At 42.0% G+C, this 26,330-nt stretch overlaps 1 protein-coding gene across 3 annotated transcripts in view; it reads right to left on the minus strand.

Annotated features, from left to right (window-relative positions):
* Positions 1–25,910, minus strand: part of flnba (filamin B a) — a 65,030-nt gene extending 39,120 nt beyond the window's left edge. For 2 of the 3 annotated variants that reach the window (XM_019359176.2, XM_019359177.2), the window contains exon 1: positions 25,428–25,719. In XM_019359176.2, the coding sequence (XP_019214721.1) occupies positions 25,428–25,719 (292 nt within the window). Of the gene's footprint in view, positions 1–25,427 lie in introns of all 3 variants that reach the window. The other variant, XM_019359175.2, reaches the window with a different exon arrangement.
* Between the last annotated feature and the right edge of the window lie 420 nt (positions 25,911–26,330).

The raw sequence follows: 26,330 nt of genomic DNA on the forward strand, positions 1-26,330 counted from the left end.
ACAACTCGTTTTATTTTATCCACGCCTTAGTTATAAATGGCCTGTGTTGCCGTTTTAATGCGAGCTGTTGACACAGTGGCGACACAGCTTATATCTGCTAAACACGCCACCACACAGTGTGGGAAATCCTGTGATCCACCCCGAGAAGCTTCAGCTCCGCTCCACCGCCAGCAGGACAGCTGTGGTCCCAACATGTTGCGACAGCTCAGGTTTAGGTGGAGCTCTGCAGAGCTGCCGCCTCGCCCAGTGACAACATTTGACTGTGTGTGTTGCGACATCCTGCTTTCTACATTTTTTATTATTATCTCCCTTTTGTGTCTGTTAGCCCTCTTTTCCTGTTTCTCATTGTTCAAACTACATTTGCTTTTCCTCTGTCCATCTCACTCTCCCCAACTGTATGAATTATTAACATACAACTTCTTATCTCTGTGGTTTCTCCCTTTCTTCCCTTCTTTCCCACTCAGACTGTAATGCCACACCTTTAAGTATGTGTGTCACTACGAACTGCAAACACTGCCAGTGAACTTTACCCCCAACTCACATATCCACCCAGCTTACTAACAGTTTAATCACACCAGCTGTGACACTTTCTGCATTAAGAATTTGTGAGTAACAAAGTGTTACATCAATGCATGAGAAATGTGATTCAGATCAAGACAATCCCTTTTTTCTCTCCCACAGCGAGCTTTGGCACAGCCCCTCAGCTCATGAAGATTCCCATTTAAGGCAGCTTTTGTCTGATTGGCTGTCTCTGACAATTAGAAGGTTTGTACAGAGGTGTGTACATGACCATATAATGACATCCCTACTTTATGATCAGATTCAGACCAAAGACTAGAAATCAAACTGTCTGGAGGGCTGTGCTTTGGATCAGAGGGACGTTTTAAAATTGTGCATGTTTCCTTTGTTTATATGGAATCGTGACCATGTGTAAGGCAATGATCCACTGAACATAACTCCAAGTCTGAACATAAACATTTAACTTCACATTAAAACTGTATGTGAGACAACAGATGATAGAGTTTGATTTGTGCAAATGAGACACCGAGAAAGCTACCAGACAAAAACTGTTTTTACCTCGAGACTGAGCGTTGACAGTCTTTGTTTTGCGTTTCTGTACTGTGAGGTAAAAAACAACCACTTTTGTCGATGGAGTCTGGTGAAGTGGAACAGCTTATCTTTTGTCAGAACCAGTTCAAAGAAAAGCCAATGAGGAACCTTGAATCCATCTCAAGGCCAACAGATAGCAATAGCTGTGGTTCCAAAAACACTTCTTTTCCTAAAGAAGGGCACTGAAAACCTGCTTCTACACCTCTGTAGTCATTTTCCTGCTCAATTTATGGGCTCACTACTTATTTTGGACCATACCGAATAAACAGTTTGTAATAATCTTCATACCTCATTTCAAACTGGAGGACTAGCTGTAGTATAAAACTGCACGCTCATTGCAATCACAAGTCACAAGTGCTCGTGACGTCTCACTTGTGTATATATAAACAAAAATAGGATACTTAAGGGTTGGAAATGACTCCTTTAAGATTTTTGCGCTATGAGGACTATTTTTCCATTTTCTTTCTTTTTTTTTAGGATGTAGGTTGGCTGAACCTCTGCTCTAAAACTTCACAACATCAGGCTGGGAACTAAACACCGTGTGTGCGCCATTGTCGACACAGTTTTGTGGGTAACGAGGCTATCACCATGGTACCCCCATTGTTCATATAAAGGTCGAGAGTAGCAGAAAGAGTCTGGAGGGGGTGGGGTGGGGGGTGTAAAAAGCAGCCAGTTAAAACGATGACGGAAGGAGCAGAAACAATAAACCCGAGGACCGTTTGTGGCATCTCCAGAGTTCAGCTCGTGTGAGTGCCACAGAGAGCAGGTTACAGACGGCTTTAACCGCTCTAATAATCTGCTGCATTGTTCCCTGCCGGTTAAAGTCTGATCCCTCTTTTTCCTCCCTCGTGACAGACTCCAAGGTAGCGCTGGGGACCAGACATTACCCCAGCAGCCAGCTACAAGTCTTCAGCTAATATTTCAAAACAGCAAGAGAAACACATTAAAAACCCTGATGTAATGTTCTGGGTTTGGTCCAAAGAACACAGCCATAAATACTCCAGTAGCAGCAGCTTGCCAACAGAAACGCACACCTGGGCAGGTAAAGCCAAATTTTCTAACACCAGTTCTTCATTTCAAGAAATGACTGAACTTGTTAACTGTGGCAATGATTTGACTGCATCCAGCCCACAAACCAAGAAATATGAGTCATTTTGCAGTGGTTTTCATACAATGGATAAAGAGATTATGGCAGGATCAAAATAGTTCTGCATGACCCGACTACAAACCTGTATATCAGAGCCCATTTGGCCTTTTAATTATATCCGTACCAATCCTCTGTTTTGCTCGACACTACTTTACCCTACTGGACAACAAATGTTTGTGAACTACATAAAGTCCTGATGCAAACCTCATCCTCATCACATCCTACATACAGAATCTGCCGTTTTAAAAGAACAATTAAAAGAGCCGAGGTTTTTAGGCTTCAAACTGGCCCCAAGACAGAAAACAAAAGCTGCACTCAAAAGAAAAATTTAAATCTACAGCAGCATTATTTATTTTGGACCAAACTCAAACTTAAGACTTTGGTTTTTAAACAGATGTGACCGGTAATTCTGTGCATGCGGTTTATGTCCCAGTGACCAGCAAGTTCATTTAGATAGCTCTTCAATATAACGGACCATATAAATTTCAAGCCAGCTGCTGATATTTGAGACTCTTCTAGAACGACTGCCTTCTCTCCCATACACAGGTCCCGACTTTGGTGTCACATTATCTACAATCAATGCAGTCATGCAGTCTTAGTTTTAAGTCATGGGAAATATTTTCTCTTCAGTCAAATCCACTTCTGTGATTATCTACAGTTTTAAGATCAACTTTTTTTTTTTTTTTTTTTTTTAACCCTTAAACAATGTTTTAAGTAGTAAATTGAACCCATCTCCCTTCTTGTATCCGTCCCTTACACCATGTGTAGACCAGGTGAGTGCGCTCAGTGTTTGCAGCTAACAAGTCGTAGCCATTGAAGGCTTGACACGAGAGGTCCGCCTCGACTCCTGCACCCTCAGCAATAATAGACCACTGCAGTCACCACCTCTTTTATTCTGAGATTTATCCATCCACAGCTCCATTCACAAAGTGGCTCACATTTAATACAGCCCGGATCTGCATCACATAAACAGTGTTTTTGCCTCTCGCAAGATGCTCTTCCTGCCCATACCTGCTGATTTGACCGGCTGCTATGGAGACAATATCAACACAACAAGGACAGGACTGGAGAAGCAAGTACTGGGATAGTTTGAGTTTGCATAAGAACAGACAAAGAAACGTGGAATTTTTTCCTTTTCATGAAGAGAAATAGAAAGTGAGAGATAAAGCGTGTGTGATAGCATAAAGGTGAACTGAACGGAACTAAATGCCTTTCTTATCTGTGAGTCAAACCTGGGCTCTTACAGAAAGTTGCATAATGAGCCTTGGGGCAGATTTCAAAAATACCTGCCCTGAGAGCTTAAGCTAAACTAATCAACCTACTTGCTGACCTAGAACTCCAGAAAATCCTCATCTCACACCCAAGTTACAGATGGGATGGAGAAGCAAACAAAACGTTTACGCATGAGATCCACAATCAAACTCCGAGATCTCTCCATAATTGATTCAGGTTTCCTAATAAAATATGTGGTGATTAAATGCAGTTATGGAGAAAAAAAACCCCAAAAAACAAAACCATTACTACCAAGTCAATTTGGTTACATTTTTTGTCACTACACAAGTTCTGATTTATTTAAATGACTCTATACTCATGACCAAGTTTTCTCCCTTCTGGGATTATAGCAGGTATTCAAGCTTTCATCCTCACATTTCTCACAATAAAATGTCTGAATTCTGGTGAAACAAGACTCATGTCTCTCAATATGAGTAGAAACTCCATCATGCTGCTTTGGATAGCCTCAGCAACATCAATTCATTTACTGAAGAGGAGCTGTGTCCCAACTTCAATAATGGACAGTCCAGGATTAAAGTCATTCGACAGACAGGAAGAACTGGGCACTGTGTTCACTGATGGAGTGGAAAACCTAAACGCTGATACAGTTCAAATCCAGAGATTTCACTTTTCTCCCATTAGACTCAGCAAAAGATTAAACTGTATTTTACTGCTCTGTGTGAAGGGTTCAATGGGGCAAAGAACGGTCCCAGCAGTTCTTCCAGTGTAACAGATCAGCTTGTCTGGGGTACTGATTCACTTTTCACTAAGCCTTTTAATAGAGTTTCCCTTTGCCCATCTGCTGTGGTGAATTAAGGAATGTCAAAGATCACAAGCACAGAGCATCTCCACTGCAAACAAGTAAGACTACTACAGTCCTGGAAATCTGAGACAACCAACATCTGAGAGGTGGCTGAAAAATGAGGAAATGTCCTACACTTAGACAAAAATCAGATACACCATGTCAAACAAAGACCGTTGCACCATGGCAACCAATCAACAGTCAAAAACGTTTAACCGTCTAATAGAGCATATTAAAATGTGGATAGCTTGTACATCTTAGTGTTCTTGCATTTTATACTTAAAATAAACATTAAACCTCCACCTACAGCATTTAGAACCAACTTCTTTTAATGACTTAAGTTTAGGAGATATTCACACAGCTTCAAAGAGGTACGAGACATGATAGTTTCAACAAAACCAAAGGAAGCAGAGCATCCGTTTTCTAATAATTCACCTGAGAAAATCACTACAATACGTGAACATAGTAGGTAAACTTAAGGCTCATATCACCAGGTCGGACAGCTGACCGCTCAAAACATTTCATATGAAAAGTCACCTTATACCTACATTGTGATACCAGGCTCATCCAGCTTTGTATAACTTAAATGTGCCGAGGTTGTTAAAATAAAATTTGTTATAAGCAGAGGTCACTGCAGTTCACTTTCTAAGCATCTCGCCCTCAGAGGCACGACTGCTGCCCGCTTACAACAGCTGTTCCTTTGCACGATGACTCGCAGACACACATGTTCAGCTTCCTACCCAATAATTTACCGCTCAACAGTAGAGAACAGTCTACGCCTGAAGCAGATCATCACACTGATCTCAGCCAACCACACCCCACCTAAATCCTTCACCTGGATGTCCAACACCGTAAGGACAGAACACTGAAACGGCCAATTCCTGTAAATATAATTTAAACCAAATCTTTTAAACCCGGGGCTCTTACAGGGTGACCTACAGGATGTCTGAGCAGTTTCCTGATGGTTTTGATCATTCAAGACAAGCTAAATTTTCAGTTTGAGTCAATTAAACGCTATTAGCCCACATTTTCACAACAGTCCTGATTCTTCCTTTGGCGGAAATCTAAAATCTCTTCGGTTGGCGCCAACATGCACGAAGACGCACGGAAGCAGCAACGATTTTAACGATGTCATGCGGTGAGATAACGGCAGAAAATTAAGAGAAATAGCCTGAAGACCAGTGGATGTGTTCAATTTCCTTTTCACCAACACACTGGCCTCAGAATTATAAACTCCAGCTTCAAACCATTTCAAACTTGTGCTTTGAGAGTCACCACAGTAAACATTAAGACAAAGCTTGTTAACCAATTTTATCATTTCCACATTTCTTGCTGTGGTTGGAGGCCACATGCCTTTGACTGCTGTTAAATATTATGTTGACGGGTTTTACTCTGTGCTTCAGTAAGATGGAGGGGTGCTATTGTTGCAAATGTCTGCCAACACCCAAGAAGAAATTGTTAAGAGTACTTTATTATCTCAATACTCAATCATACATTTGTTAATATAGTGTTTGGTGTTCCTTAATAGACTTGTTGAAATCAGTATTTCCAAAGAGACGAAAGTCTCCAAATATCTTTCAGCTTTAGCTGAATTAAACCTGCCCCAGCCTGTCGGCAGTGACTGAGGTTATTACAAGGGGAAAACGTTTTTAAGCAAGAAACAGAAAAAACAAGAAATTAAGCTGCAAGAGATTTTGATTTGAATACAATTTACAGTTCACTGCACAGCCTTAATATCAGTTTAAGCCACTGATGTCTGTGATCTACCAATGAGGGTTGCAGCATTTAACCATGAAATCAACTAGTCGCACGCCTCTTTAGTCGAGGTACCCTTTAACCCGCCGAGTGCACCGACTTACTGCAGACAAGTCTGTGGAAGAAAACAAAACAAGTACAACTAAGATGTTAGCAGCTCCAACATGAGCTGTGTCGACCAGACACTGCAGGGACCCACGTTAAAAGTTAAGAGAACTAATATATGTTTTAACACAGATTTTAAAAGGAACCATTTTTATGGCGGGTTGCAACATCAGCAAAAAGACAAAAAAAAAAAAAAAAAAAGTAGATTTACATGGAAAAATAAATTTGAAATTTGGTGGCAAAAGTAAAGTTTGGGTGGAACTGGACAGACAATACCTGCAGTGGTAAACAGGATGTGAAGCTACCGTGTGTGTGGTTTGACCTCTGCTGCACAGATTCCTGAGTGGTGAGATCATCAACTCCATCGCCCACCCCCCACCCATCCATCTACCCAGCCTGCAAATCACCCTCCACCCTGCTGAGGACCAATGGATGGTGGCAGAGGAACAAAAAGCCGCGCGCACACACACTACATCTGAGGTTCAGTTTAAAATAACCATAAACACACACTCAGCAGGAAGCCTCTGCTGCTGTCAGATCGATTATTAACACATCATTCACACAACACACTGCCGGGAAACATGACACACGCAAACAAAGACAAAGATGCATGACATTCCTCTGTGCTGAGAAACTGACGACATGTTCAGTGATAACGACCGTCATTCACAGGGTTTGGTTTGGGGGTGGATGTGGTTGAAATCAGTGTTGCAATAATACTTCCTGAGCAAGTACAAAAATTTGTGCCAGTGTACATAAAATGGTCTTAAAGTTTATTTTAATGGAAACTAAAATGTTTTTGCTAAACAAAGTCGTTAGGTGGCTAAAGTTAAACCCAAACAAACTCCAATCACCACATCGTGGTGGTCAGCTGCAGTCACAATCCTGGAGCCACATCAATGACGATCCCACAGATAAACGTTTAAAATATAAAAGATTTGATTGTTTTATTGTAATCAAGTGTTGTTTGCAGAATAAAATATAAATAGTTGGAACCACTTTGTCAAAAAAAATAAAAATAAGCCTTTTTCATATCGACAAAGTAGCAGAGATGAGTAAAAACTTTAGCAGATGTTTCTAATAGTTAGTTTTTAGGTCTCCAGTGGGGTTTTAATGTGCTTTAAAATGACTAGAAATCAGTTTTCAACTTCCACTGCTAAACATCAGGTCGGCGCTCCCAAGCTGGGGCACCCGTTGATGACATCACCGTATGATGCATTGGTGTAATAAGAGTGGCGCCTAATAGGAGTCACATGAATCATGCACCAGCAGCTCAGAGGGGGTGATCCCAGCAACAAAATCCAGATTACAGGCAGAGAGAAGAAAGCAAGAGGCTTTTAATGTCTTTGATTTGGGTAATGAGCGGTGAGCAGGATACAGAGTCGGTGTCATTCTGTCTCCCTCTCCGTCTTTAATCTGGTTTTGGTTGGGCACAAACAGCTGCACAGACACAGATCAAAGACTGAGAAAGTTTGCTCCCATGTTCTAGGGAGTCGTTCACAGGGATTCAGTTTGAATGAACCAAATGATGAAAACTGGATAGCGCCCAGCGTCTGCAGGCAGTTTACCAAGCAGGAGAAATGCAATAGCTTGTGAGCAACAAACAATAACAGGCCTAAAACTGAGCTTCGTGGGACACCGCAAGCATAATGTGCAACAGAGCAAACAACAAGTATGATATGGACAAAGAGCAGAAGAAATGTGAAGGTCAGAGAAGCCACAAGAGAGCTGAGTAACCAGTGCAGAGCTGCCCTGTCATTAACACACAAACATCTGGCATGACGTCTGCATGCATAAACAAGACACACACTGACAAACACACTGCAGCATTTAGCCCTGCATGACCTCACCCTGCTGGTTCCCAGGCAATGATGTCATCACAACCAGACCTGCCATGTGGTGAGGAAGAAGAGGTTGATCGAGAAAAGAAGAAAAAAAGGGAAGAGGGGAGAAAACTGGAAAAGTGTTAAAGTGGACATGCAGCCACAAGCTCGCACACAAAGACAAAAGCAGCTGCAGGTTCAAAACCTCGTTGAAGCCTTTGACAAAACCCTCAGGTGATGGTTGCAGAGGGGGAGGTTCGGGCTAGTTAACAAGTCTAAATATAGGAACACTTTTGTGCAGCTGTGCTTCATTTTCCACCTCGATGGATTACAGCTTCATCACAGAACGACAGTGACAGAACTGGTGATGGACATCAATTAAAAAAGGCTGCTAATAGAAATGAGTCAGTTTAACTACTGAGTACACCAACACAAAGTCTACTCTATGTGCACTGGACAAACCTCTCATTACCTCATATGTATTAAATGAAACCATTTCTTGTCTTAAAATAACAAATTACAGCCCAGCCCAACATTATTTTACAGAAATGATCAACTTATTCACAGTTTCTGCAGTTAAGGCAGCCTAAAACAGCCAAATCCTTTAAAACTCAGATACCAAGACTGGAGAATAACTACCAGACTTGTTTAGTGACTGGATAGTTTTTTTTTTTATAGAAAAAACAGGAGGAGGAAGAAGAAGAAGAAAAGGAGCAAAAGATTAAGAGATGAAGAAATGGAGTGAGTAAGAGGAGGAGCGTTTGGGATATTTGCAGCCGAGCCAGGCTGCAGGAGGTTCACCGCAGTGATTATCAGTGAACAATCCTCAGTAAACCATCACACACACTCTCTCTCTCTCTCTCAAATTAAACCTACAACTCAAATCTAAAACACGCACTGAACTCCGTCTGCCTGCATGTACGTCTGTGTTTTCAGACCCGGCAGTCCATCATCTTCCTGTCATTCTGATAGTCATCATTAACTAAATATTTGGCACACAGTGGCTGCGCTAAACTCTGCGTCATGTCTGCTGCCACTACACCCAGACAAAAGATCACACTTCCTGCATCAAAAACAGCTCAGCACCATTTCACAATGACACAGACAACATGACGATGGCTCCCCTTCATAAATAGATGATCAGCTGTGAGACAGTCCAGCGTCTGTGTGGGTCATTTTTCACCTCTGATGGTACCGCAACACAACTAATTAAGTTTCATCCTTAGATATCTGAAAACACCTAAACAGTCAGCTGATAGGATAGTTGGACACAACGATCAAACCTTTATTGGGTTCAAGATACTGTGCCATGTTTTTGTTTTTCCTACATTACCCCACTTAATCTACTGCAGCAGCAGCCGTAAAATAGCCCAAAATGAAAAACAATCTGCAGTTTCCTGTAAACTCAAATCCCTTTTCCAAATCATGTCTATTCAAAACAAACCAAAACCCAAAGATTTCCACATGCACATGCAAGATGTTTCAGTCAGAGAAACACATCAGGCACCTTCTCAAAGAGGTTTTAGCCAGAGCTAAAGGGAGTTTGGGGCATTGTTATAAATCTTTCTTTACTATAAGTGAACAAAGTGTTGGCGATCAGCCCCAGAGGCTACCAGGAGTCACAAAAACCTGGAGTTAGTTTTCTGTCTGGGTACCCAGCCATCGATCATCAGAAGCTCCGTCCACCTTTTATGTCACCATTGGAAGACTGGTGAAAGCAGCCAGATCAAAAGGCCAGTAGAGGAACTGCAGCTTGTAGTACTTCCCACATTGGCTTTGTTTTTATCTTCCTCACAAAGGCACCAGTCTTGGTTGGAATCAGACTCGACAAGTGAGGAAGTGTGTGAACTTATCACCCATAGAGCCATAATAGCCTCATTAGGGGAAAATAAAAAGCAATTATCCTTAAACAGTCTGATTTTAGAGCGATTGTTTTTCTGTCATTCTGTTCTATGCTGACAAATTTCCTTCAGTGCTAAATAAATTAAAAGAACCCAATTAGAGGAGCAAAAATAAGTAACAAGTCTCAACTGTGACAACTCCGATCAAAAACGGGTGAAACTGTAGTAAAAGCTTTAAATGTTTGTGTTTGGTGGATTTCAGCTGACATGTGCTTCTTTAAAGCTTCTCAGTGCAAAAACCTTCAAGAATTTGCTGCATTTACAGCTGAAACAAACAAAGGTGCTTTTCTGTGTGCAGAGAAGGGGCGAGCATGCGTGTAAGTCGATAGCCGGCCGCTCTCGTGTTACCTTTTCTGCAGCCACACTGAGGCCTGGGTCTCACACACATTAGCGTGGGAGGGAACGAAACGATAGACACCACAAACCCTTTATTTATGTGTATACATTAAACATCTTCAAGGTCGACATCAAACGCTACAACCGCACCGGGAGAACGTCCAATCAGAGCGCACTGCCTCGCAGATTGCTGAAACTCGCCCTGGGGCCAGTTTTTAAAAACAAAAAACAACCACCTCAGTTTGAGGAGATTTCAGTCACATCTGAATGAGACATTTGGCACACGGACAGCACATTTTAGCTTGGTGTGTCGTTTTGAGGCTACACCGGATTTTAGAAATGTCAGCACTTTAGGTGTGTTGCATTACTACACTTGTTCTTTAACTTACTTAGTGCAAAGACGGGGGGCCAGCATTTTACTAGTTTTGTTTTCAGGGTTTGTGCTGCTGATATTTTACTTTCATTATTTTTGTTTAGCACTACCAACATTTTTACAAGAGCCTTTGCCTTTTCTTGGGTCAGTATCCCAAAGAATGAGTACTTTTAATAACTTGGGTTTGGTTTTAAGAAACATGATTGCTTCATACAGGCAGCTGTACAAACTCCCAGGACTCTAGTGAACACATGCCAATAGTAACAAAAATAAATAAAACAATACTAATAAATGAATAGATGGACATCTGAGCGATTTTAAAATTAAAAAAAAAAAAAAAAAAAAAAAAAAAAAAAGGGCAGACAACTACATACTGGGGAAATCCTCATTACAGAAATGTTCTTATGACTCGCCTGCTTGACTCACTGTGATATCAAGAGCAGTTCTTAACTTCTTCAAATTTCTTTAACAGCTTTAGATAATTCACAATGATTCAAACCTTCTAGACTTAACAAAAATTATCTTTACCTCTTCAGACAAACCAAGATTACACCAGTGAGTAACCGACAGTCTATACTTGGACATTATTGCTTCTCAGCGAAGAGATGCGTAAGGTGGAGTTGAAGCTGCACCCCTTTAGATCAACAGTTTCAGCTGGCCTAAAGCCGAGCGACTTTTCCCAGTAATTTTAGTATCAGACAAATGCTGTGATGCAATAAAATCATGACACTTTTCCAAAGTTGTGCCACTTTCCAAACAAGGATTTGAGCAAAATCATGCAGAGCTCCTCCAGTTAAATCAGGAATAGAAAAAATAAAGCTCCAACTCTGAGAAACTGAGCGTTTCACAGAAAGTTACTTCTCCCAGTTTGCCACTTACACCATAACCCCACAATTTTAGACTAGACCAATAACACTGCAAAGAGTTTACATGGTCCAGAGTTACCCGGTCTCCACAATAACCTCAGTTCACAGGCTCTCTGAGGAAGAAATGTATAATTAAACCCACCGAATGACGAGGAGGACTTGGGGAATGCGCTGGTGTTTTTCGCACTGGTGGTTTTTATAGTGTGTTAGCGCAAGCTCGCTCTGAGAGCACGAGTTAAAACATGAAAGCAGCTTTGTCGTTCCCTACAAAAAGAGAAAAAAAAAGTGCTTTTTGTTCCAACACCTTGGGTCATGTTTCCCTAATTTCTCTAATGCCATCCTTCAAGGTCGAAGAACCGAAGAATAAAACACTGCAGATGTTATCCAGATTTATCTAGTTATGCTTCTTCTAGTTTTGGACTTATTGTATGTGACACATGCTGTGATCTGGTTGCGATTACTGATCTGGTTGCAGTTATTCTCAGTGATGACACACATCTCTACAGAGGCTGTAAACAGGGAGCTGAGGATGAGACTGCGGACTTGAAAACAACCTCATCTGGACGGCCCATGTTTCTGCTCCTCTACATGCTGACATAGTTCAGTCAAGCCACAGTAGCAACATCTGCAGCGAAGAGGAGCGCGAAGGCCGGAGCCATAAATATGACACCGCCATGATGGGGTTTTTCTCCTCCTGGAGGATGGAAACCAAGGAAGTGAAACAGATGAAGGAGCAAACAGGTTTCGGTAAGAGTGGCGCGATGAGGTTTCAGTGAGTGCAAACACGGCCAACTCAAACACTCCTCCGTCCAATGACTCAGACACAGGAACCCTCCGAGAATCCTAAAAGCTCCAATTTCCAAAGGAAATGAAAACAAATCATGAACTCTGCACTTAATTATTATGTTTTAAGTGCTGTGCTCAACTAAAAATCCACTGCTGTTAAATTTAGTGCGAGTGTGAAACCGATTCTCTTAAAAAGAGCATTTAATTTTAGAAACTTCTACAGACTGACGCTGGTCAGCCCAAACCAAGTTTCTGTGAGGTCACCTAAGAAGATGTTTGAAAGCAATCATCCAATCAGCAGCTTACACGACTGATGTGGAAACTTAAAACCAGCACAGACCTTTGGTCATTAGGCTGATATAGTCCAATAACTGAAAAGTTGGGTTTTAAATTATCATTTGTAACTTTTTTTTAATAATGAGTGGATGTATACACCAAAGATAGGTGGGCAGCTGTGGCTCAAAAGGTAGACCAGCTCATCACTAGCATTTCCTCACTTACAGAACAATCTCTGACCTTTCTCATGGTACCTGAACACATCATGAGGCATGCTCCTAATGCTCCAAGTTACGTGACACTTCCTGTTTATGAACACCCACACCCCTCCGCCACCCTCAGGTTACTTCGGCCAAACACCAGCTCTGTTTACTGAGGTTGCCATGACGAGGAGGAAGAATGCGTCTCACTGGCCCGACCTTGAGAGGCCTTTCTGCCAGTGTTATCAATCACTCCTCTGTGTGTGTGTGCGTTCAGCCCCCACACCTCCGTCTTTGTCTCGATACCGACTGTTCTACACTGATGAGACTCAACAACAATGTCACCAATTCAGTTTCAGACATTTCTGGTTTCTATGAAAGTGTTGCGCTTCATTCTGGAGACACTGCATAATTAACCTCAATAAAGTCTGTCAGAGAGCCAAAAATCACCTTGAGAGAGCGTCTGTGGCTGAACCACAGAACATAAATGAGAATATCACAGTTTGAATTACTGTGACCTAATCAGAGTCACGAGGGTTGGGTACAAATGCTGCATCACTGTTTTGGTTTGGGTTCTTTGCAGTCACGTTTTCCCCATTATTCCAGGAAAACTAAGAAGTCTCTGTTAGAGTCTTTCTTTAAAGTCTCAGTGCCTCATCATGCCAACATTTAGATGGCAAAGCTGATAAGCAGCAGAAATATCGGCCAGTGGCATCAGTAAACGCCATCTTAGTGAACCTGTCAGTAGTTTCAGTATCTGAAGTCTGGTCTGGCTGATTCTCAGTTATTCAGGTCATGGTGGTCTTAGGAGCTTAAAAAGAAAATACTTAATGAAGTCCAGTCACTTAAGTTCTAAAACCAAAAAAGGTGGAGAGTCCCATGTATTTGAACCCTAAGGAGAAGGTCATTGACCCATTATTGATCATCTGCGTTATCACATGAGCCACAGTGTGGAAAAAGGTGGGGGTCATTACCACCAGAGGTTTCAGGTTAAACCCCTACGAGTAGATATCCCACCCTATCACGTAAACTATTGAGGTCACCTGACACAAGGTGCGAGTTGGGGTTGAGGTGCCTGGGAAGGGATCTCAAGTCTGCATTTGTAGGTTGCTGAGAGTTTGTGTTATTCAGTGGACAGAGACGGCCCATTTCGCTCGTCTTTCAAACCAACCGTCTCCTCGGTCCAAAGTGTGAATTCTGGCATCCACGAAAGAGTGACCTTTGTCCTTTAGATGTACAGCCGAGTTTGTCGAGATGATCTTCTCACACAGCTGCGTTTCTCCCATTAATGTACCCATCAGTTTTGCTGGCATCATGATTAAGATCAGGTCCAGGCCAACCGAAGATCATAAAAACCGCATGTAACATGACGTGCATGAATAAGCACAGAGCAACACAAGAGCAGATAAACAGTTTCAGAGTTTGTGCTTCAGTGACTCGTCAGCTGACAGCCGTTTCTCTTATCTGTTTTAAGCTCTGATAAAAAGTTTAGCCTGTAGAGTCAAAGAGTGGCAAACTAACACAAAAATGAAAACAGAAACCAACACGTCAGAAAAAGAATATCCAGAAATCTGTGTCAAAGCCTGAACTTTAAACCAAGACCTGGCAGACTGAAACCAAACATCTATCAGCTGTCAGAGTTCAACGAGGCGAGCTGGACGTGGACTGTTGTTGATACACATCACCATAGCAACAAACGGCCAAAAGAGAAAGGGTGAACTCAAGAGTGTGAGTGTGTGTGCGCGGCGAGGTTTCTGCTCCCAGAGAGGAGCAGCCAGCCAGCAGATTAGTTAATATCTCACTGAGGGAGGCAGCACTAAATGTGCCGAGAGCGGCCCGATGCTCGTCAGCAGATATGAAGACGACACGCACAATAAATGGGTATCTTCAATATAGATTTATCTGTCAATTATTAGTCATGTTACAGGAGTGCCAAATCCATTTAGTACAAAGTCAAGACTCAGAATCAATAAGTCTCGACTCCCGTTTTTCCAAGAAGTGTCAAGTTTTAAGTTCTTTCATTGGAAGATTTTAAGAAAAGCAGAAGCCTGACTGGATGTAAATGTAATTGCTGCGCACTCAAAAGAAAAAGTGAACATTTCTCTAAGATACTGAAGGGTACAGGCTACACATATACAATATTCAATCACAATAATATACAACCGCCCTCGAAAAGCAAATACGCAAATTGATAGCTGCAGTTTTAAAAGTGATCTAGAATAATTCACTTTTTCCAGGTGGCATTAAATTAGTTTCTCCCCTAACTTTCAAAACATTAGTCAACATTTTCCTGTGACAGTTCCCAGAGTCCTAAGGTATTCCAGTCAGTCGTCCTTCCACACAGGTAGGAGCAAAAACAGCAGGACAAGAAGAAATCTAATCTTTCAGATCCAACTTTGTGTCAAAGTCCAGAAACACTAACACTTTCAATACAGGCGATTTTCGCTTTATACAAGTGGCAGCTCCAAATTCACTAAAGGTCATACAACAAGTGTGTTGAGGGCTTTTATGAGTTTACTGAACTATAACTATTGAGTTCAATGTCTGATCAGTTACATTCAGGGGGTCATGCTAGGTGTAGCAAAGGATCAAAGTAGGATTTTTTCATTTTTCCTCATTTGTGCCTCTGTCCTCCCGCCCATGACCTGACAGTCAACCTCAGTACGCCAATGGAGCCAACGGAGGACACAGCAGTGTATCTTTTGCAGAACAGTTTTAACCTTTGAGGTATACTGTCAATTAGGCGTGGCATCAAGCAGGACAAGAGGAGGAAACAATTAGTTCTTTGTTTTAATAAACCGTTTCAGTCCCTTCACTTTGAGCGTGGGGCATTTTGATTAACAGTAGATCAAAGTATAAAGCTTTCACACCGTCTCACATCTGTTGAGAGACATGAGAAAGAGAGACCGTGTCCCAAAAATGATTACAGAGCACTAAAGAGCGCAAAAAGAGAAAGGAGGACTGATTGGCTGCTGCTGACTGAACAACGAGGAAAGTTTGACGTTCTGAAAATACAAACAGAGAAGCGGAAAAATTCTCCCACTGAAAGGTGGGGTTGTTCTTGGAAAAACAGGGCCTGGAGGCACCACAGGTTAACTCGGCATGTAGGAGAGGTCACGCTGCCTGATTAAGGTCACACCTGAGAGCTACAGATCCCGTCAGGCCTGTTCTCACCTGGTTCCTCTCACACTGAGGCAGATGTAGAACAGCACTGCAAATGGGGACAAAAACCAGTTGAAGGCAGGATTATTCAGCTAAATTTACCAGCACAGGTGATGTCATATTTCTGACACAATAAATGAAGAAACACTAATCGGGGCAAGCTCAGGCTAAGAAGAGCATGCAAGCAATGCTAGCTTGTAGAGTGTTAGTAATGATCAGACAGGGACATAAAACAGACTACAGCTACTTCTCTATTCCAAAACAATGCATTACAGCTTCCATTATATGATTTTGCGTATTTACACGAAAGCTGCACTAAAAACAGGAAGTAGAGACATTTCAGGCTTCCATAAAAGCAAAATGTTATTCATAACTTAAATTTAGCTCAGGTGACAGAACTGTCACTCTGAAGGGAAGGCTGTGAATATTTAAAGCTACACCTACAGAAAGTAGCACCAGTGTCTTATGTGCTCTGGTGCAAGTTTATCCTGGTAGCAATGTAGCTTGGCTTAAGTTCAGGGCCAATTATCTTTCACAGCATGCAGCCATCGAGGTATTCGTCTCGTCTGCATTTTACTTTGAACATAAAATGTTATGCACGGCGTGTGAATTTATCCAAACAGTTGTTCTTTTGTTCAGATGTGTGTTTAGTTTTCACATTGGATTCAAACCAGTAGCGGGAAAGCCTGCACACGTTCCAAGGTAATTATATGCACTGCAAGCCATTTATGCAGCTTTAATGTTGGACAAAAAAACAAAACAAAACACAAAACCCTGCACAATGGCTCAAAGCTTAATACTTCTCTGCTCGGCTTACAATTTGTCCCAGGTGATTTGTTTAATTGGTGGCGTTTAGCACTTCTGTTCTGCAGTCACGCTGCTTTTGCACAGATTTCCATGTAGTGTTTCCAAATCCTAAATTAGTTTTTCCATGCACCGTTATTCCTCGTTTCAGCCTCAGCAGAAATCTGATAAACTAAATGTACACAAACTGCTAATAATAACAACACCTCCATTACACCCATCATGATTTTTTCCAACTCCATATTGTTAGGCTTTGACTCCATACAAGCTTTGCATGATTCCCAGTTCACACTAATGCCATTTGTTTCATACAGGGCCACAACACACCCCCTCGGTTCAACTGCCTGAAACTATTGCCTTTAGGCCATCTTTCTACTGTTTGGATGCCCCTCATGGTCAGACATGGCCCATCTTTATAGCAATTTGAAGCAGAGAAGAACTACTTGTACAAACAAGCATGTTTTAATGAGCATGCACTGCTGTCACAGTGTGCATAAGGAAAAGAACAGCTAAGAAGCCCCAGTGACTCAAACTGTTATAGCTAACGTAGGATTAACAGATGAGTAAGATAATCTAGATGTTTTTCTCCAACTTAAACTGATCATGTCACAGCTACTCGGGCTGAAATCCATCATGATGCAGCACACCGGTCTGCACAAGTGGATGGGCCAACGCCTTTTGTTCACAACACACCTCTCGCTCAACTCACTGGCCAACGTCCAAAAAGAGGTAGGCAAAAAAAACTCCCAAAAAAGCGCCCATATAAGGTGTTGCAATCTCAGAATGATGATTCCAGTGCCAAACAGACACACTAAGGTTCATTCAGGGATAGATTTCTCTCTAAGGTGGTAAAGATTTGCTTCTTAAATCAAACTGCTGTCAGAGGATAAACACGGCCTCTGCAGAGATTCAGGAACCTGCAGAAAAAGCGTTACAACATGGCAACGTTGCAAGCTCCTTGCAGCTTCATGAACAGTTTTCACCTGAACCATGCTGCAGAAAAAAAAATTAGTCATCTGGAACAGACATTTAGCCGGCTGCATTAAATGACCTCCATCTGGGCACCCAGATGGAGGTCAGTATTCATCCACACATACACAGAAGTTCGACTTTCAAGTCCAGTCAAAGTTCATTTTTATAGCACATTGTAAACAACCTCAGTCGACAAAATTTCTCTAACAGTTAAAGAAAATGTACACTATAAAATAACCACTAAACAATAAATATACACTTAAAAAACCAAACAAACTAAGTAAATAAGAGACTGTTGTCGCTTGCTTTTGGGTCTTGCTGAGCAGCATATCCTGGCTTTTATTATCCACATAAGTCTTTAAGAGTGTTGAGGGACTGGGCAGCTCATATGTGAAAAGGCGAGTTGCTCCTAAGATTAGGAGCTACCACTGAAAAAGCTCCATTGCCTCCACTTTTAAGCCCGGATCTGGTAGGATTGTAGGGTTTCACTGCAGTCGCACTGCCTAACAAAGCTTAATAGTTATTCCGTAAGCTATTAGGAGTTAAACATGAGTGATTTCACTTTGAATGTCAGGCATATTTATTTAAAGGCCATGATGCATAGCTTAAGTGGAAGCTGAGATGCAGAGGCACAAAGACAACATACGCCAGGAAACCGGTGGGTATTCCTGCGTTTGCTGCTCTGCTGCCAGCTTAGGAGGAAACCCGCTTCTGTACAAAGTAGTGATTTTTTTTCCCTCCGTCTTTTTTGGTCAGCCAACCCAAATTTATCGTTGGTGTGACATTAGCTCTGTAGGAAATAACTACATCTTCACAAACTGACACCAGTGTACGAGTTTCCAATCACCAGAGGTTAAAAAACCCCAAAAACAAAACTACACCACAATCAAATGACTTTAACGTCTCCACCGCTAAGCTCGTGATTTCTCAGTTCAAAGTCCAGGTAACTTCTATGACTCCATCCTCCTGCTTACAAACACCTTCTCTGTGACACTGCTTCAAAACTGACTGCCTGTTCTAAAAATCATACCCTGCTTTATCCTCTCCGAGCACTAATGGGGAGGCAATATTTACTGAATCAACATCACGCTGCATTCAGCGAGACTTGAAACCATCTATTCAGACTATAAACTAATCAGGAAAGTGTTTACCAAGGTCGTAAATAAGATTCAAGTCACTCCAATTCTGATTTTATGATAAAGGAAATTTCTTTGGCAAATTAAATAAGAGACAGAAAATTAAAGATTGCGGTGAGAATCTATGCAAGCATACAAAACCGAGCAGCTGTGGTGTAATCGATGTGCTTTATTGCTACCACTGTGACATTTGGTGTTTAAACATGACACAGACGCCCTGAATCCCGAAAGCAGTCGACTGAGGAACTATCGATCTGCCTCGAGCTCGAGGAAAAGCAGAAGAGAGACTGAAAGCACAGCGTCGGCCGTCCCTGAACCAAAACTCTTTAAAATGAAACGAAGTGTGTTCAAGCTCTGAAGAGGTCGCACGCACTGAAAATATTCAGTGTGCATTAGAGACAAAAGCCAGGGGCCTTCTTCAGGGGTCCCCACACCACAGCAATCCATTAACAGAGCTGAAAAGGATGTGGAGTTACATCACTTTGGCCACATGCCAGTCTGTCTTCTCCACCCTCCCACTCTGATGAGCAACTCCGTGTGGAGTCGCTCTTCTGGTTGCTGAAGGGTTTCCCAATTATGGGGCTGGGCCGTGATATAAGCTACGAGCTTTGAGATGGCCTCGCCTCTGTGACGGAAACGAGCTTCCAGTGTGCAGCAAGTCACACCGCCATTGGAGGAATTTCAGTTTCATTCAGCTCACCAATTATTTTTTGTGATGGGAAATGATCTTGTCCCTGAAGCTTGCACTGAATCTGGAACATCTGTAGTTTCTCCTTCAACCAAATCTTAACCAGCTGGTCACCGACTGAGTTTTAACCCTTTGAAAGCCGAGTGGGAGCAACCTTTTCAAAAACCCAGTGGTTTCTGGCATATTTCAGCCTGCTCATAAAACAAAACGACTGTCTGTGCATCAGAAGTTAAAGAGAGTCATCGCTGCAGTGCAGCTTCCCTTTGAAAACCCCCCAAAACTACTGATATATACTGAACTGTGAAAACTCATCATTAAGGCTACTGGGGAGGTCGCCAAATGTCGCCTTTGTGGTGAATTTTCAGCTTTCCTTTTTGACATTTATAGTTTAGGACCAGTAAACTCTTCCCTAATCTTTTAATAAGACATTTTTAATCTTAACAGTTTGTGCTCTTTTTGTTTTATTTAAGAGTTTCCTCCACATGAGACACAAAACAGGTGCTGCACCTTTGTGGCGTGGTCTGAGGTGCAGACCCTTAACTCAAACACGTAAATTGAGTGAAAGTGTGCAGGTGAGAGGGTGATGAGTTTATGGCTACGTCTACACTAATCCAGATACATTTGAAAACAGCCTTTTCAAATGTATCCGCTTTGGAGAGCGTTTTCAAGAAGCTCAGTTTTCCTTGACCAAAAACGCCGTCTCAGTGTGGACGGAAGGTCAAAGCGGAGAGAAAAAGATGCGTTTTCAAACGAAAACGTATTAGTGTGGACATGGCCTAACTGAGCTTCCACACGCCTGCCCTCCCTCACCCCTTCCTGCTTGGCTCATATGCTCCGCCTGTCATGGAGGTGAGGTATCTGACAAACTGTCGTCACCTGTGAAAACACACCGGAGCCTCTCCGAGACGTCCAGGTGGGACCTGAGCACATTTTCACACTCTGATGTTGTGTGGACTTTCTGTAAAATGCGTCACAGTGAACTCAGACTACCGAGTATTGCTCTGACATGCAAACATCTGTGAGATGTTACATGTGTTGCAAAACACGATTTTTAAAACGAGCCAGTACTACCTGTGCCACAGATGGCACGCCCTTCAGACTGCGGCCGAACAATAAAAAGTGAAAGCAGCTGGAGTGCGGCGCATAAATGAACAACCAGACGTGCAAGAAAGTGGTTTTGGATCAGCTCCAAATGGCCTGTCTGAGATCTGGATATGCTTGACTTCCACAAAACCAGAGTCAATGTGCCGTTTAAGCGTTCATTTAAAAAGCTAACCTAATGTTAAATCCACCTGGTGATTATGAACTCTGCACAGCTAACAGGCTCATTTTACCCCATGAAGAAAAATGAAAACAGGTTTGAACCAGAGATAGGAATTACGTACTTTCAGCACATCATTCCCTCCTCCTTATCTGGCTTCACTTATTCCAACATCGATCAGGTTAAGTGGAATGTAGTCAATAAGCCAGCTCAGGGTTTATCAATGTAGTTATGAGCACGTTCACCTGAAAGAGGAAACCATGTGACTGCTCAGTAGGCAGCCGTACCTGCTGATCTCTCTCCCCGTTCTGAACATAACGTGCACTGGAGCAGGTGAAGTCTGCAGTACAAGTTTCCATGGCAATTTCCCCCCAATATGAATGAACCACATTTTTAAGCCTGAAAATTCAGGATTAAACCTGAAGTTCGCTCACTGAGCCCTCTAATCCTGCTTCATCGTGCAGTCCTACTCTGTATCTGCAGGTTTACGATGGCCATTAAAGCAACGTGATCACATGAACTCACGACTTCACATCAGGATAAGAGATCAATGTCAGAGAGAGAGAGATCAGCAGTTTGAAACATTTCTGTTACAACCATGACAGAGAGATATATTCCTGAACACACAGAATTCAACAACTTTGTTTTGGAACAAATGTTTCGACCAAGTTTAGCCATCAGCTAACCCTTTTGTATTCAAAACACTTGCTGGTTATCCTCAAACCTAAACCCATAAGGCAGGTAGCTTCGCCGATGGTTCCCATCACTCAAGATCTTTGATAGAAGAGAGCCGATCTTCCTTCAGCTCTCTCCCTCTTTTACCAATAATCAACTACTACTTAAAGAGTTTGTTATAATGAACACACTATAGTTTACATAAAGTCACTGTCAGCAGGCCTGTAGCACTGAATATTTGCCTTTTTCTTCATAAAAGGAGGTAATCACAGTCTTCTGCTTCATGTCTGAAAGCTGAAACAGAACCAGCTCTGCCCAACTGTGTGCACGTCCCACCCAGCCAGGCAGTCATTTCCTTTCAAGTGTGGAAAAACCAACCGTCCACCACAGCTTTACGTAGCTGAATGCACTCTGACCTCAGCTCACTCAGCGTGGTTAGTTTAGGTTTTTTCCTCCCTCTTCAATCAATCAGAGTTCAGATGTAGACGTCTGATTAGGTATAAAAGCTGCTCTGGTCTCAAATGAACTCAAAAGCAGGCTGTATGCAGCTAAGCTGTGGAAACGCGACACATTCAGACTTCTGAGACACGTTCTGGACACAATCTGCTCATCTAAAGTTAACCACTCGTTTCATTTCAGCAGCGGCAGGCAGGTCATTGAGTTATTTTAGACTCAAACTTGACCTTCAAACTTCACTTTTGACTTTATGACCAAAACGGCTTTCATACATCTCAGGAATATCACCAAAGCCTGACTCACTGTTGTTATTAAAAACAGTGTGCATTCATCTCTAGCGGGCTGGAGCAATGTGATGCATCTTTTCCCCCCTTACAAAAAGATAACCAGCAGCTTGTTCAGGACTCTGTCAAAACATTAAAATAAATGAGGTACAGCTATTAACTCATGCTCTGAATCCATTTCATGTAAGTAGTGGTGCTTTTCATAGGAGCGCTGAACAGGCAGGTGACCTTCGGGTGAAAACCGCAGATAAACATTTCATCAGTTTGTCACGGACTCTTATTTCTGGTTGGTTTTTTGTGTTTCTTTTTTTATTATTATTTGTTTAAATATTAGTGACTTGTCTGTTATGCCCTTTTCAGCCTTTAAAGTGTGACACTTATAAAAATAGAAAAGGATAGAATAGCCCTCTACTGTCATTGTACAAATACAATGAAATACTGGCACTGACTCGTCTTGGTGTCACATTTTGTGTTTTGTTCTGAGTTTAACTGAACGATTCTTGAACAGGATGTCATGCTGGACTGTACACAGCTCCAATGAAAAGACCAAAACTCACCGTCTGGGAAACAAGAACCCAGACTACTCATCACACCACAAAGCACACACACCTGGTCCTGCCAACAGGTAACCACAGGGAGGAGATGACATCATTTTGCCTCAGAGATGACACTGACTCAGGCTGTGAATCAGCTCGTTGACGCAGACCAAGGCCATGCTCTGGATGGGCACCAACCTCGGAGGACAGGAGTGAAGCCAGTGCACAAAGTGCAAACGCATTTAGTGAAAATCAAACGGCAGCCGCCGCTTTACTCGGCACTGCTGGGATGGAAATTTTGAAACACCAGCGTTGGTGCAGATGACTAAATTCTCCTTTCAGTTTGTTTGGGATTAAAATCTCTCGCATTTTAAAGGCTGAGATTTTTAAACACGGGAGTGAAAAAGAAGACCGCTAGTAACAGGTCCAACTTTAATACATGATGCCTCCAGAATTAAAGGAAGTTTTTCTGTTATGAATGTGTGAAAGCCAAACTGAGGGAGCTAAAACTAATGGAAAAAATATATATAAAGAAAATACACCTCTATGAAAGATTGGAGAGATTCTTCTGTTATTTTGTCCACCGTTTACACCAGTACAAACAGCAAAACAGCTCAGCACCCTCAAAAAAACATGAGCAGAGAGCCAATTAAGCAGCTCTCTACCTGACACCAAACACCTTAAAATGTCTCAAAGAGCAGAAAATAACCATCCATATGCACAGAGGATCCAGAGACCACGAGTTTAACTCATTTTGGACACCATCTTTGTGTAGTTTCATAAATGAAAACTCAGGCACAAGAACAAAAAGGTGCTCTGGGAGTAACAAGCTTTTGTTTTTCCAACCTTTGAGGGACATTTCAAACAGCATCAATCATGCCTGTAATGACTTTTTCATTTATCGGCTCTACATGTACTCTTGCTTCATCAAGTTTATGCTGATTAAGCTAATTATTTAGAGCATTTAGATTTGCAGTGAATCACCAAGCACTGAGATGATTAATTTTATGTGCAAAACAAGCTAAAAGGGAAGCAGAGGGGATTCCTTTTTCCCCACCTTCCTGGATCACTTCTCAGTCTGAAGGAAAAGCATCAGTCAGTGAAACAATCAATAAAATCCCTCTTTTCATATGAGCACACAATTTTTGTCCAGATTACCCACGAGGAGTGAAAAGGAGGAGAACAAAAACCCAAAGATCTAATTATTTAATCCATTTCTCTCAGATGCTACAATCAAAGTTTTACCAAAGTCCCACCAATAACCAAAACCCAGATATTAAAATACAAGCTGAAACCAGACATTTGTGGTATTTTTAGGAAAAAATAAATAAAATACTAACAACAATAAGAAGAAGAAGGAAGAAGAAAGAAGAAGAAGCTCCTACCGATTTCCTCCCCACTGACTCATCAATTTAATGAGTGATGATTAACCCTCTAAAACATTACCTTAAGGGAACAAAAATCTACTATTTACAAAAGGGACAAACTACAAACAATGGAAATTAAATTCAGGTGTGGTGTGGTTAGTCACCCAGCAAAGAGCAGCTTGTAAAGAACATGAAGCAGAAAGACTGCAAAGCAGATCAAAAAACTGTTGGAAGGGGGGCGCAAGAGCTAATGAACATCATTCAGCTCTGACTTTGTGATCTCTTTGAGTCCGAGGGTGAAATATTTGAGGAGACTTGAGTTCTCCACGAGGTCGGCCTCATTAACACAGGTGTGTCCTCACCTCTGCGGGAGACTGCTCATTAAAAACACACTCTGTACCCACAACACGCCAAACTCCATTCAGAAATCTGTCACTTAACGCTGCTGTTGACAAAAACCATTCACTTCATCAGAAATTACCCTGAATGCCAAGTCCAAGTTTAGACCCACGTTTCTACGACTCTAACACGACCCAGATTTAAACGTTAAAATAAATAAAATAACCTCAACTTAAAAAGTAATCCAAGTATTTTTGATGAGGTTACGCCGAATTAAAGATGGACATCCGCTAGTTCTAAAAGGTTGTATTAAATCGATTCAACATTACTTTAATGTCGCAGATAAACGCGCGACATTATTAAAAAGATCATTTCTCGACGAAGTTTTGCAAGGAGTTCTTGTCGTACACTGCTCTACACGTACAGAAGCCACCGTGAATGTGAATTTATTAAATTACGGACAATTTAAGAAATAACGTTTCTTCTGCCTTTCGCTAATAGGCTTACTTTGAGTGCATAATGGTGAACTTTATCAGCTTTTAAGAGACTCAAGTCCCCCAATGCCTCACCTTGCTAACGAAACGCGACCAAGTGGGCGGTAGAGGCGCCGTGAAACTTACAAGTCTGATATTTTACAGAGAATATTTGTGCTATCGGGGTTAAAATATATGCCGAATTGAAGAGTGTATCCAAAATTATTAAAAAGCTGCATTTGCAGTCAGGTGCGACGTTTATTCTCGCATAGAAAAGCCAAAGATGTTAAATGCCTGAATTTTAAATGGTAGCCCGTGCATTCCAGAACAGAAGACGGGGCGATGAGGTTTTAAACTTGGAATAGTGAGTGAAAACTGGATGAAAACTTTACTCAGAGAAGAAATATTGGAAATTCCAGTATCCCTGTCGTGTGCGGACTCTTTATTATGTTACAAAGTTATGTCGGAGGCGCACAGCTGAGGGGGAAGCTTCCAGATGAATGAATGGACCCCGGTACTCACCTATGGACACGAGCTTTATGTTCTCCTTTTCCAGGAACTCAAGAGCCACCGACACGTTTTCCAGCTTCATCTGCCTGAAGGTGGGCCTCGGGTGGTACTTTCTGAACATCTTCTTGTGGCTGAGGACCTCCAGCAGGGCGATGAGCCTCAGGCCGTCGCCCAGGTCCAGCTGCAGATCCACGATCCGCTTGTTGACGCACTTCAGATGCTCGTTGATCCAGCGGGTGAAGGTGTTCTGCTGGATCTTCTTCCACGGAGCGTCCTCCGCCAGGTCCTTCTCTGTGGCCGGCATCTTTGATAATTGTGCGCTGATTGTGTGTAAGGCTTCTGTCACGGAGATGGGTTAAAAATTGCAGAAAGTTGGCCGGTAAGCCTGCTGTGTCGCCGCGTTGTTTCCTCGGAGCTGCTGCTCGGTCTGAACTTTCTCCGGACTAATGCCGCTGCGTTCAGGTGCTGCTCGGATTAATCAGCTTCTTCTTCTTCTCGTTTGTCTGAGTTGCTAGTCTGTGACGTTTTACCGCCTCCCAACGGCATTGAAGTTCACTGAAATGTATTTATTTTCCGCACCTTAGACTCAGATGCAGACACTGGACACAAAGTAGTTATAGACTCGCATGGTTTGAATATAAATACATGTAAAAACATAATTTCATATTTTTTCTAGTCAATAACCTTTGTGTCAGTGAGTTTCACCTCACATTCTGTAAATTTATTTATTTATTTATTTTGCATAAACCTTCATTCATTTGAGTTTCAGGCCCTCACACATCTATTGGGGTGTGTTGAAATTCGAGGCGTTATTTCTTCCAGCATTTTTAAGCCCTCTTACCTGTTCAGTACTGTGGTCTGGCAGGATTACATGTGAGAGGATGGACCTTCATAACACTCAAAGCATTTCCCATT

Source organism: Oreochromis niloticus, linkage group LG5, assembly GCF_001858045.2.
Source record: "Oreochromis niloticus isolate F11D_XX linkage group LG5, O_niloticus_UMD_NMBU, whole genome shotgun sequence".
In the NCBI taxonomy this organism is placed as follows: domain Eukaryota; kingdom Metazoa; phylum Chordata; class Actinopteri; order Cichliformes; family Cichlidae; genus Oreochromis; species Oreochromis niloticus.